Here is a 14,328-nt window from a genome sequence, read left to right as displayed (position 1 = left end):
GCAATTATAGTAGAACAGAGGCAATTAGAAAAGTATGAACATAGAGAACACACAAAAAACAGGAGTAACGACCGGAAAAAAAAAAACCAGAGTACGCCCAACTCTGGGCGTTCTCAGCTTCATTACACACGACATATTTTTAAATTAAAAAGGTGGTTATAGAGAGAGGAGAACATAAATCCAATTTATACATCAAACTACAGAAATGAAATCATACAAACAAAAATCATAAAACAGCTGATACAAGCGCAGAAAGAGGGAAAAAGATTAAGAAATGATTGCTATTAGTGAAAACTGTGATTTTGTTACAGGGTGGGACTATTTAAATCACATAAACAAATTTTCGTGATATCTAAACCTAAGTATACAAAAAGAATGGGCATAATTTACAAGTGCTGATTTTCCTGGCATAAATTATACAGCTGGCTTTCTCCCAGCAATTAAACTATTATCATCAACTTAAGCTAGAAATGTACAGTGTCTTATCCTCATATAAGCATATTTAACTCGGACAGGTCATCCATTGGTATTTCAAGACCCATAGAGTCGTGATCTTGCAGACCCTCCTCGTCAAAATTTAACCAAGAACTCAGATCTTGGTGTCCTTCAAATTCATTTGCCACGCTTAGGTCTTCGATTGAGTCTAATTCACTTAATGGCAAGCTACCAAGGTCCATATCCTTGCACTCTTTAGATGAATCAAGAATGTTTCCGGGAGAAATTAGTCCTTCTCGTTTCCTATTACTATTATTAGCGACCAACTCACTGGAAACATTCGCTGAAGGTTGGACGGGATGTGTAGACAGCTGCGCAGCCTTTTGCTTAGGTTTTGATTTTGTTTTCCGCTCACCCTTCAAATTAGAGATCAATGGGCGGCCTGCTTTGGCACCGGAATCTCTATCACTTCTCTTACCCTTTGCTCCACCCAAAAGAGATGATCCAAGAGTTGCTGCTGATCTTAGAGCTGCATTTCCACCAACATCATCGAGCAACACTTCCTTTTTCTTGCCTCTGTTCACAATAGGTCCATTCTTTGCAAAAGCATGGTCAGATTGATGAGCAAGAGCTGCATATGCATCAAACCGACCCCTATCAGATTTATCATTTTGAAGATCAAGCTGTTCAGGAACGGCAAGGTATGCTCCTGTAAAGATCAAAACAAAAAGCTATTACCAAGAAAAGACACTAGGATAAGAAAATTTGTGGCCAAGGAACTTATGGACACTATCAGTAGAATGGTTTGCCATCCTACATAAGTGTACAAAACTACAAATCTGCATCTACATCACATATTTACTTCATTTGCTTATTGACAAGGAAAATGAACAAGACTCCAACTCCAATCAAAGTCACACCCTGCTGTGGAAAAGTAGTTAGACTGGAGGATCGCTAGATAAGCCTTATTTCAGAGGGTCAACTACCTAAAGCCAGTGTCCACCCCACAACCAGAGATGAAATAGAAAACAATAAACCAACTTCAAGCAAACATCTTTCAGACCAGCTAGGAATATATTAGTTCTAAGAGTAAAACCTGAGTCATGTCCGAGAGAGAATTGTTTTAACTTTTTAAGTTCCATAAGGCTAGTTCAACAGAAATTGATTAAATACCTGGAACTCTGGAGTCCAGTCGTATGTTCTGTTCTACTTGGATGCCACTTGCAGCTCCTATGTTACTGTTAGGTACAGCAAGAAGTACATCTCGTAGAGCAGGTTCGCTGAAACAACTCTTCCCCGCATCTTCGAATTTCCGGCACCTAGCCAAGGTTCTTCTAATGAAGGCCAAAGCCACATGTCTTGGAACTTTACTGATCCCGATTCTAGCAGCACTGCTTCCACGAGTTGCCTGGAGAGGAGAATGAGATATTCATGTCATGGTCGATTACACCCTTAACCATCATTCTATTACAATCAGGTTTAGAACTTAGAAGTTGTTACATCAAGGATGCTGCCAAATCACTCCAATTCAAAATTTTGAATAAAAATCAATATCGATATATACACTGATTCAATCAGAGATCTAAGATCTGCTAATTTAAAGCATATTCTCAATATTATGCCTTGAAGAGCAGTTGAACACTTGAACCTCCATTCTTTTAACATCAGATTTTGTATCTCGTGTGTCTCCTAATGATTTACTAATCACAGAAGCTTTCCCTCAACAACACAATTCACACAAGAACACAATGGTAGAAAAGCGTACACCGGAAAACCAGCATAATATAACTAATGCGTTTTGCCATTTTCGCTCATTTTTCATATAAGTAGACTAAAGTTGGTAACGAAAGACGAGTATATATCAGCCATGTGCAAGCCAGATATGCTTTTGTACTGTGCCATCTTTCACTTATGTCTCCAGGGAGCCAAAGCCTGACTCATACATAAGGCTTCCACAGGGACACTCAGAATTTTGGCAAGTGAAAAACAGCAAATATATCCATCTCAAAATGCACACAGCAAGTTCAGAATTATATGGGTTACATCAGATTTGACCAAGAAAAGCTCCAAGAAATTGTTTATCAAAGTTCTCAATAGGTAGTGACCTCTCTCCCTCTTTGAGCTCGAGACATAAGCATCCTCTTTTACAAGCCAATCTATTTATTCTTCTTAATCAAAGAAGGTCCTTTTTCCAAATATTTATGGTATTGACACCCACTTTCCATTAAAAAAAATACTTGAAACAGTTTCTTTATGTGATTGTAGCACACAGATATCAACTTATATTAATTAATATAAATACAAAACATGAGGAAGTTCACTAAATCCACAAGAACCATGTCGAAACCACTTGAAGACAAACAATATGGCATAGGAAAGAAACAAGTACCAGAAGCTTTCTGTAAGCCAACTCAATTAACCTGTTCATCGCAAGTTGCTCAAGTTCCCTAAAAATGTGTAAAAAGCTGGTTAATTTTTAGCAAATACATAGGATTAACTCTAGGTGATAATTAGTGAAGTCAACAGTCGTACCGTCCTTCAAACTCCTTCTCTTCTACGGCTTTATGCATTTTTTCCAAGTATGTCTTCGTTTTAGAACCCTGTGAAATCATGGATAATAATGTAAAAGCAGATATAAAAAGAGCAAATTTAAGTGAATGACACCATACTGTAGCAGTGAAGATGTACTAATCTCAAAAAAACAATTTCAAAGAGATGCATTAGAGGCTACAGAAAACTGGAAACCCTTACATCAACTTGTTTCTTAACTGCATCTTAAAATTACTTTTATAGTAACAAGCAAAGAAATTTTAAGGGTTAGCATAGGGGTTCATAATATTGTAGACGAGCTCAGGAAATCAAAAAAGAGAGATCCTGCCGATAGCTACAGCCAGCTGTAGCCGCTTTGGATAAACTAACGTTTAGCATCACAAAAGAAAGCTAAAGAAAAAATCTCAATTTCCCTTAAATCTAAGGAAGAAGTATTTGTAAGATTGAACAACCAACCTGCTGGAAAAGTTGCTTTTTGAGTTGGACAATGTCTTGATTAATCAATTCATCCTCTCCCTCAGCTAGATCAGGCTGAAAAGAAAATGTAGAGAGAAAAAGTCAGGGGCATGCATAATAACAAAAAAATCAGGCATATATTGATAAAAGTTTTCAGTTTCTTGACTATGATGTAGATCTCAAGCTATAAGCCACAAAGAGAAAAATACATTAGAAAAGAAATAACTTTCAAATTATGACATATATAAAGGCATACCACAGTCTCTGGATATAGGCCAATACTTTGCAGCTCAAGCACTAGCTTTTCATCCATGCACATCTGATCATATTCAAATCCAAATGAAGCATTACCAGAAGAATTCATGTGAATAGCTATTGATCCATTTGTGTCATTTTGGTAATACCCAGGGCCTGCCTGACCAACTGGGTATTTCAAACCATAATCACATTCCTCGATTTCCTCATGCATTGGAACTTGGATGTTTGAGAATCTACTATGACTAGCATTGCCATTACAAGATATTCTAGCTTCCATACATGGTGTATCATCCCTATTCGCCACAGAAGCAGCATTGCTTAGAAAACGGTTTTCTTCAAATTCTTCAAATTCATCTTCAACAATGAGAGCAGAGAGGACTCTTTGGTATAATGGGGTTAGGCTATTGGGCCCTTTTTCAGTGTCTAATTCTCTATATGAAGAATCATTATCCTGAAAGTGGTTGATGAATTCTCCAGTAGTGGCAGACTCTGTTAACCCATTGTCTACGATGCATATTTTGCTTTCTCCAGAACTTTGTGTCCGAGGGTGTTCATTCTGGGAAACATGATTCTGCAAAGAAGAGCAAAAAACATCATGTAGAGAGATTTTGTTTAGAATACATAAGTTTCTCTACTTTGACTTTTGCACTATTTGCATGCCCCACTTTGACCATATTTCTTTAACTAATATAAAACAAATGTTATTGGGTAGAACATTATCGATTTGTCTCAATGTATATTCTCAAAAAAAACAACTTTATATATATTTTACTAACAAATAATTAAAGATAATGGTCAACATTATGCGATGGCAAATCTAAAAATCAAAGTGGAGCAACTAGTAGCTAATCTAGGGAGTATTACTGAAAGAGAATGAAAGTGTACAATCTAGAGGTAATGGTCAACATTATGTGGTCGCAAATCTAAAAAATCAAAGTCGAGTAACTAGTAGCTAACCTAGGGAGTATGACTGAAAGAGAATGAAAGTGTAAAAGCTAGAGAATTGAAAGTTCTTATAATAATTTATATCCGATAGCAAGCAAACAATATTGAAAAGCAATAAACTCCAGACTAAGGCGCAGACATTTGAGTTCAAAGTGAAGCAAATGTAAAAAGTAACAGCAGTTATAACATCAATACTCAAACATCCAACACAATATCCCCTTTCCCCAATATGCATTATGCCTTCCCCTAAAATTTGCGATCAGAGGGAATGACAAGAAGGTCAAGTAAATATAAGTGAGTATTGACAAGAACTGGGTGTATTTCCACACATGCGCCATTTGGTTTTAAAAGTGCAAAATCGAATTTCAATGAATTTGTTCTTATGTATGTTTCCCCTCTTCCTTCAATAAATGTGATTAGTACTTTTATATTTATCGTCCAGAAAAATTAAAACATTTTACTACAAAGAAATCTGTTGCATTGGTCTAACGCTAGCAAGAGTCTTCCTAGCTAAAGGAAGATGAACCATAATGTGCTAAAACTGGACAGAACAATTTTCGGTGGTTTGTTGCTAATATCACATACCACCAAACAGTGGAGGGCTTAGGGTTCACAAATTTCAGGTATTGGGTATGGGCTTAGAATGACTTAAACTTAGACTCTTACCAGCTCACCAAGTGGTTGGTTGGCAAACACATAGCTAAAACCCATGAGGTGATGGGTTTACAAACCTTTAGGGGGAAGAGTGGAGACCCCTTAGGCCTTAGGTATCAAATTAGGAAGCAAAAAGAAGAGAGAGAGAAAAGTAAGAAGAGAACACCGTTAACAATTGTCATTATGGAAAAATCTATGTCTCCGTAAGTATAGTCAACTATAGTTGTTTTTCTCAAGCAGCGCACATTACCTACAATTGCTTTCAGCGGGCCTTATCTCAGAATTGCAAGTATAAACACATAAATGTTATTTTCCTTTTAGCCTTATTTTTATTTTTGGGATCTCATCTTCTATTATTTGTAACTAGCCTCATATGAATGCAATGTATGCGAAAGCATGAAAAGTTCTGCAGAAAAATACAGTAGTTATTAGTTATTGGAAGAGATGAGAGGAAGAAGATTATGAAAGGGAGAAGAGAAGAACCGATAGTTTGTTCATGGTATTTTGTGTTTTTTAAAAAAATTTAAAATTGTAAATTGTGTAACAATTAATCATGGAGAGGGAATTGTTGCCATAAAATTAGGGACGTTCTTTTTATACAAATAAAGTTGATAATGTTGATTTTGAAAATTAATGTTTCCACATAAACTAGTTTGTTTGTTTTGTGTTTTTTATTTTTTTAATTGAAGTTCAGATATGGATTTTTTTTATAGGGGCTTGGAGTCCGACACTCCCACTCATACAATAGAGTCATAGAGATAATACTATTAAAATTATATTTGCAGGATACTGATCTTAGAAAAGATTGGAAAAAAAATTGTTGTCCATTTATACTTATATTACAGGAGAATAAAATAAAAGTATAAGATAAAAATACTCTAATGAAATTCTTGTAACCATAAGTGAATTTTCCAAAAAATATATAGAATTTTTTAAAGTAGATCTGTTTCCTGATTCCAAACAAGTTTTAAACCAAACAACAGACAAGGTTTATGTTCATTCCAAAACCGAACCAAACACATTCTATGAGGGATCAAGTTCTAATCCAAACCATCCTAATTTCATTCCTCATTTTAAACGAATACTATCCCGTGAATCTCAAGCCCCTTGAAATACTTAACAACTTAAAAATGTAAGCAATGGTTACATTCAATTTGAATTTACTTTGAAAATGTTCTCAAGGTATTAGATCATGTTTTGCAGCTACCAGCAAAGTTAATTGATTAAATCGTTCTAGAAGCACGTACCAAAATGTTCTCACCCAGGCTTGGCATCTCAGTTTGGTTTGAATGATCATCTACACCTTTGAGCTGTTAAATGCGCACCAACATCAAACAAAGGAAATCTGAAATTCCAAACAAACTGATATAGGAATTCCACTAAACACATATAACTTGAATTGTAGACGACATACCTGTTCTTCCAAAAAGGATTTATCCTCTGGTCTAACATTAAAAAGTGGTTCAGATCTTTTCCAAAACGAGGAAGAACAACCATTATCTGCAAAAGAAATAACATTCATGGAACCAAATTCTCATGCTATTAAGAAGAACACAACAGAACATTCAGATTGAAGCATACAACTGGCATTGCAAGCAAACTGTGCAGCTGCTAAGAGTTCTTCACGGTCATCATCTGATTCACCTGAAATTACATACAAAAAGCTTGTTAGTCCTCCAAGTGATAAGGCACAAGAAAACCATGCATCCTGATCACAGTAATAAGAAATAACAGCTAAGTCACCATTTTCTTTTCTTTTCTTTTTCGACTCTACTCACACGTAAGACAGTGAAAGCAAGATCTATAGATATAGTATAATTGGAATCATTTAAGAATAAACGAACAGATGAAGTACAAGGACAATAAAACGAAAAAGAGCTTCTGTCAGATGTTGCACCATGGAAGGTTTAATCTGAAGTTACGGGAAAACCATTGAAAATTAATCCTGAAACAGCCAAATCTTTTCTACATATAATCTAAGCTGCAGTGCAACTCACAGCTATGAGCTATGTTACACAAGTAATCTGTAGTTTCTGTTAGAGTTGATTTCCCCAATATGAACCATGCAAGTTTAAAGAGTTAACAAAATTTATCAAACATCACAAGGTTTAAAAAAAAACTCACGTCTTCAAACTCACAGGAATAGCAAAACAAAAAAACAACCTAGTATGGGTTCACATTATATAATGTGTTTGGTAAGGAGAAAATGGATAAAAGAAAAGAAGAGAAATAATTGAAAAATTCCCATCTTTGGTTTTATTGAGAAAACAAAAAGTTGGTAGAATAGAAGGGAAATGAAGGAAACACCCCCCCCCCCCCTTATACAATATTTTCTGTCCTTGCCTCTGAAAATGGGAGGAGTCGGCGGCAAAGATTTAATATACTGTTGTCACCCTCAGTTTACTGTCTGTTTTTTTCCCTTGCTGTTAGCTAACCAAACATTGGAGTACTTTCAATTCCTTCTTTATATTTCCTTCTCTTCTTCTTTTCCCGACCTTCTGTTCTTTTCCTTTCTTTATTACTCTATAAAGAACCAAGCACGCTGTGTAAAGAACCAAGCACGCTGTGGAAAGTAATTGGAAAACCAAGTACGCTGTGTAAAATTAACCTATCACAATTGAAACAATCATGATAACTATATCTTTATAATTCACTCATGACACACCCTCCGACCCACCAAAACCCCCAAAAAAAAAAAAAAAAAGATAAAGCCTAATATGGGTTCTCTGCTTTCCTACACCTAGAAGCTGCTATAGATATATGCAAGACAGGAATAATTAACTAGATAAAGTCAAAAATTCCTTCTTTCAAAAAATTCAGGACAAAAAAAAAATTCAACTGTAAGTCTGTGACAAGATCATTTTGGGGTAAATATGTGATTTTCTCAGACACTATCTGCAGATAACCTCATGCACATAGCAATGAAGAGAACAGTATCTTGAGACTAGAATATATGAGATATGCACGTTTTTGTCTACAACTTGTTCTTAAAGTCTCATGTTACAACTGTCCTTCCTCTTGAGAAGAATGTCTATACAGTTCACGCAATAACTTACAAATATTACATATTTCAGATCTTGGCATGACCATACCTGTGAAATCTGGAGAACTACTATGTGGCAGTGGTCCAAGACGAGTAAAACCCTTGCGATCTGAATGCTTTTTAAGAGGAGGACGGCCTGACTTACTGCAGCATAGAGATTACAAATTATATATTAATCCAGTCATTTTAGATTAGATACAAACAGAAATTTCATCACTAAAGACACTAATTACAAATATTGATACCTTCCATTTTTCTCAGAACCAGGTCTTGTGTTCCTAACAGGTTTTACCATAGCTGGATGCTCAAGCTTCTCCCTTAATGGAGATATGCTACCCTTCGGCAATGACGAGCCCCTTCCACTCCGGCCTTGTCTACGTACACCATCACCAATTTCATCCTTCACAAGCAATTTGCTCTTCTTTGTGAACCCGCCGGGACTGACATGCTGATGACTGTTTAAACTTTTATCATCCAACTCAGAACCACCAAGCTCCTTATCCTTGAGTCTATTATCAGCAGCACTATTTTCCTCACTTTCTGATAATCTTGCTGGAGAGGCTGCATTATCAAGCTTTGCCTTTAGCTGCTGTGAGCTACTCATTATGTTTCTGACAGGAAATGATCCGTTCACTGTGCCAGATCCCCTAGTGCTGAAATCTGAGGAAGTGCATCCTTCAGAAGAAACTTGTACCTCATCGTGATGTGATGTAGGAGACACAATATTTGTTCTCCGATTACGAGAAATTTTTTGTGGTCTCTGACCACCCCATTGCATTGGAGAAGATGATGAATCAGTGGGTAGGGGACGTTTACGATTACTAACTCCAGCCAACGAATGAAGTTTGTTCACATTTAGGGGTTGCTCCCAATCTTCTGCTGTTCCAGATATTCGTGAGAAGCTAGGAGATGAATTTCCTATAGACGCAGGGCCCGTTCTGTGAGTCCTTGACGACTTGCCCTTTGTAATGGAACTAGGGCTGAAGACATGAGGATCTTCACGCATATTTAACCTACAATTATGAAGTTCAGCGGTAAACAAGAGCATAAAGATCAGCACAAGAAGAATTAGGAATTTAGTAATTGAGGGTAATTTGCGTCTGAACTATTGGAGCTAATACATACTTAGAATTTCCTTTCTGTAGTGATCTTTCCTTATTCATTCCAGTAAGTTCCCTAGATACAGAAGTCTTGTCTAATTCATTCTTAGGTATCAAACGAGCACTCAAGTTTTGGGGTGATGGACCTGCCTCCACTTTGTTGCTGCTCGTAGCACCGTTAGTAGAGCCGGATCTGCAAGAAGAGAAGAAGTTTCACAAATGTAGTCAAAGCAAAAGACAGCTAGACAAATTTCTCAAAAAAGACTGTCAAACTTGGCTGGCTGCAAGCTCCAGTTCCACAACCAACAGTATTCACCTTGTCAATCTTTTTATTAAATAAATTGGGTTCTATAAGTTCCACTAGCTTTGTGAAAATAAATTGAAATTCACAAGGCTGATCTAAAAACAAGGACAACGCTGTAGAATACAGAGATTGACCGATTAAATTTAATAAACAATCTGGGGAAAAATACTGTTCAGCCAGGCCTAAGCACCTAGCAATATATTCATGTCTATGCTCCTTGTGCAAAATTTTTTACCCAGAAAGGAAACATGCTAAAATAGCAACCCCTAAGGAGACAAATATGCTAGAATAAATAGGCCAAACACTAGGGGCATTACACAATTTATGGCACAAAAGATACAGTAATACTGCTGTTTATTTCCATAAATGATCAACCATCTCAGTGTGTGATTCAATCACTCTACCTAAAAGTCGTAATATCATAGTTCATTACTGCACAACTTTAATCCATCTCCAATACATGATTAGTGCTTTTAGAAACAGAAGCTTGCAATATACAATGATGAAAAAAAAAACCAGCATGTCACTACTTACTAGTCATTCAATAAATTACACACAACGCCGATCTTTTGGATTATCTCTATTATATAAGGGAAGGGGGGAGGAAGATGGCGTCCCCTTTTAAAAATACTAAATTACCCTTAATGATCTAATGGAATAAAAAAAAATTACAAAAGAGAACAATTTATGAACTCTTTCTCATTTCAACTTTCCATTCTAAGATACAAGGCACTATTTTAAAATTTACGCACACATCACGTGCATATAAGGCTAGTAGAAATATAAAAGCACCTGAAGCTATGAGCATCTGAAGAGTGAATTCCAGAGTCATTGCTTATCCTACCATGCATGTTCCTCTTAAGCTCTCCATCACCATCAACTGGTCTAGAAATAACATTACTCATAGGCACAGAACGTTTCCTTTTCATTTTTTTGTCCCATCCCTCTCCACCGGCAGGTAACCTGCGAATTTTTTCATCACCGAGGTCAGAGCTACCCTCTTTAGCTCCATCTTTATCCTTTCCCAACACTAGATGTTGGCGTGGTACTCCATTGCTCCGTCCTTCTCCCTGAAAAACTCATATCAAACAAAATTATTGGAAGTAATATGGAAAAGCCCAAAATTGCAAAAGACTCTTAACGGGAAAGAGAGAACTCAAACCCAATGGAATTTCAAGAAGATGATACATTAATTGATAGGATGTCGCAAAAAACATAAAGTTTCAATAATAGTTCCACAACAAACCCCATGGAACCATCGGATAATTACCACAATTGCAACAAAAACTCCTCACTTCACTCAAGAGATCAGACCATATTAAAAATAAAATAAAATAAATTGTCACCATAAATCCTAAGTTTGGGGTCTCTTCCCATATTAATCCCAAATTTGATATATTTATGAACAATCTTGAGTTGGGGGTCTCTTTCCATATTAATCCCAAATTTGACTTATTTATGAACAATCCCATGTTTGTGACACTCTTCTCATATTGGACCCAGTTCAAAATTCAAATAGGCAAAAAAAATAGATCCATGTAGCATGCTCTAATTCGCCATGGTACCTTAATTAGTGGGTGGAAAAGAGAGAGGGGTTCAGAGGAGGGAGAAAAACAGGAAATTGGAGCCCAAAAATAAAAGCAAAATTCAATTTGTGGAAATGGCAATAAATCTCAGGCCCAATATCAGAAAAGTGACACCAAAACTTGGGATTGAATAAATCAAACTCGGAACTAATATGGGAAGACACCACAACCTTGGAATTAATATAGGAAGACAATAGACTTGGAATTTTGGTGACAATTTTTCCTTAAATTCTCTCTATGAAGATAACACCGGCTAAGTGGGCATGTGGCAAGGTCTTTTTGATAGCAAAAGCAAGAGAGGCATCCTCCAAACCTCTGATCATCACAACCCAAAAAGCTTCAAAATGTCTCTTTGGTGATTAAAAGCAAAGTAAATCAGTCCCTCATCAGGCTGGCAACTATATATCATAGTTTAAACTTCAAGAATGCAACAAAAGCCATGGCAAGCCAATGAATTGAACTTCATGAGAAAAGGGAAAACAAATGTCATACATTAAGATTTTAAGAAATGGATGATATTAAGGAAGTAAAATACCCGCAGGTCTCCCATTGGTGTCCGGGCACGCTTGTTGAGAACAGCATTTTTATTTCTATCCTCTAACTTTTGGGTTGCAAGATCTGGTGAGCTTCTATGAGACTGAGTTCCCATCTTCAGCAAGTTTACACCACCAAATCGTTCACCTGTTGCTTGCTTCTTTGAACTCAACTCAAAATACTTGCTCAATTTATTAAACGAGTCATCCAATCTTTTCATCCTATTCCTGCATATAGAGTTACAATACCTTCAGTTAGCAGTAAATCAAATTTCAGCAAAGAAACATCATTTTTTCCACTTTTAGAGCACTAACACTATTGATGAAAGCAACAATAATAGTATCACCACAAAGTACAGCACATGAATATTCCTCCTGCATAACAATTACTGATTTACATAAAAATTATGTGTCATGAGACACTATAACCAAAATTATAAAAACAATTAATGACCATTGAATTGTACAAATGGTACTACAGTTGGCAAGTACCTGGCCTTCAGAGATCCTTCAAGAACACCTGCTCTAAAGCGTTTTATTTCTTCTGTGGCCAAAGGTGGAGGCTTTGAATGAGCTGCTCCAAAAGAATTATCTTCAGAGACATTGCTAAAGTACAAAGCAAATGCCTTCTTCAAATCAGCTTGCCGTACAGATTTAAGTTCTCCCATCATAATGGGCTCCAATACTAAACATTGGGTCAATGGTGGCAAATCGGTCATCGGTGAAGCATTCATCTTTGATGTACTAGGTCCAGAACCAAGATTCCTACCATCACTTCCCTCACGAAAGCTTCCAGACCTATCCAAATTAGGACCTGCATAGTTACTCCGCTGTCCATTTGAATAGCTCCCTGAATAGCCTGAGTCATCCGGACTGACAGAACTCAATTCAAACTTTGCATTTCCAGCCATTAGCTCAAGTCCAAATAACTAACTCATGTCCAGAAAAAAAACTTATACTTCAACCCCTGGCAGCTTAACTAGCTTAAGAATCAATTCGTCAAGAACCCCATGAATCCTCAAGTAGCAAATCAAGGATACCCACAACCAAATAAGCCCATAACCCACACCAAGATTTAGCAAAAAATCTGTCAAAAATAGCAACTAATGAAGCGAAAATACACATTAACCAAATGAATATGCAAAAAAAAAAAAAAAAAATTACTAACTTGCATACTGGAAACATTCGAAAATTAACCTACTTCAATGCTAACAATATCGCTTAATTAACATAAAACACACATACTACAGATACAATTAACACCCACTTTGATCATCCAACAATTCAATTCCCTTAAATTCAGCATCATTCAACAAAGACAAAATCAATTATCATTGAAACCAACTCATATACTTAATCTATTAATCAAATAACCCCAATTAAATTCACCAAAATCAGCATAACCAATCAACGAAAACAACAAAATTAACTAAACAAAATTATAAAAAAAAAAGAATCGAATTCATCAAATTAAGCTACTGCTAAACTACTAGAGCATAAGAAATCAGCTAAACAAACAAAAATCAAGGGTCATAAAAATTCAAAACCCTAGCTGAACAAAAAATTTAGGGTTTTTTAGGCAAACGAAAAATCGGAGACAAATTGAGCAAGCTAGAATTACATAGAGACAAAATTCAATCAGAAAAGCAAGGACGACGTACCAGCATTCGTCGATCGGAGGAGAGAGAAAATAAGAAGAGATCGTACGTAGAGAGCGAAGAAGGAAGTTCGAAGAGAGAGAAAAGTATACCAAAGTAAAAATGGTGGCTGATTTTTTTTTTCCTCACTTTCTCTCTCCTCTTTCTTCTCCCTTGTTTTTTGTTTTTTTTTTTTTGTGTTTTTGTTTTGGTTTTTTTTTTTTTTGGTTTCTGAAAATGTCGCCGTGGAGATGCTTGCAGAGAGAAGAGAGAGATGATTGATGGGTCCCGCTAAATTTAGGGGAGGGGAGTTTTTGGAAGTAAAGTTGGTCTAAAATCAACGCCCTCTTTTTAATTACAGCGGTGTGTTTTGGGATTGGGGAATGGGATTGTGATGGGAAAGTATGCACAATCTTTTTTTTTTGGCAATTTCATGAGGTACTCATTTTAAGGAGGTGCAATTTTTTGGTTTTGGATTTTGATTCTCTTCCATCATCTCATATCATATACTCTCTTGAGTCTCTTCATTTTTTTTAATGGCTATATTTTCTTTAAACAATTGTCTTTTTTTAAATTGTTATATTTTTCTTATTTGGAGTACTTGACCACCATAAAGTAATACTATAATACTTTCTCCGTTCCGTTTTAAATGAAACATTTGCTTTTTCACGCAACCCAACGCGCTTCTTTAGTCATTAATATCTTTAGTTGTGTACACGTAAAAAATATAAAAAAGTTATAATTTGATAGTATGCATCGAGACGAATCTAACAAGATCCCACTTGACTATGTTTTTCTTTATATAATAGCGATAAATTGGAGTTAAA

The 14,328-nt window shown here is 36.1% G+C and overlaps 1 protein-coding gene across 1 annotated transcript; it reads right to left on the bottom strand.

Moving 5' to 3' along the window:
* Positions 1–255: 255 nt before the first annotated feature.
* On the bottom strand, positions 256–13,950 carry LOC104884398 (hypothetical protein). Its single transcript, XM_010669038.4, has 16 exons — positions 13,526–13,950; positions 12,357–12,951; positions 11,867–12,092; positions 10,538–10,815; positions 9,467–9,634; positions 8,587–9,354; positions 8,391–8,485; positions 6,880–6,942; positions 6,713–6,798; positions 6,546–6,608; positions 3,698–4,270; positions 3,442–3,516; positions 2,968–3,035; positions 2,825–2,882; positions 1,609–1,843; positions 256–1,144 (listed from the first exon to the last, which is right to left on the bottom strand). The coding sequence occupies exons 2-16, from the start codon at positions 12,773–12,775 to the stop codon at positions 489–491; spliced, it is 3,831 nt and encodes a 1,276-aa protein (XP_010667340.1). The 5' UTR covers positions 12,776–12,951; positions 13,526–13,950; the 3' UTR covers positions 256–488.
* Positions 13,951–14,328: the final 378 nt, after the last annotated feature.

The sequence above is a fragment of the Beta vulgaris genome, chromosome 4 (genome assembly GCF_026745355.1).
Source record: "Beta vulgaris subsp. vulgaris cultivar EL10 chromosome 4, EL10.2, whole genome shotgun sequence".
NCBI lineage: Eukaryota > Viridiplantae > Streptophyta > Magnoliopsida > Caryophyllales > Amaranthaceae > Beta > Beta vulgaris.
This window is presented reverse-complemented; position numbering and strand designations above follow the sequence as displayed.

What these genes read in the sequence shown, in the direction of transcription:
- LOC104884398 (XM_010669038.4), bottom strand. Translation starts at nt 12,775, where the DNA reads ATGGCTGGAAATGCAAAGTTTGAATTGAGTTCTGTCAGTCCGGATGAC. An exon ending in CACCAATGGGAGACCTGCGG is followed by an intron (nt 10,816 to 11,866) that starts GTATTTTACTTC and finishes TGAGTTTTTCAG; the next exon opens with GGAGAAGGACGGAGCAATGG. An exon ending in AAAAGCAACTTTTCCAGCAG is followed by an intron (nt 3,036 to 3,441) that starts GTTGGTTGTTCA and finishes ATGATTTCACAG; the next exon opens with GGTTCTAAAACGAAGACATA.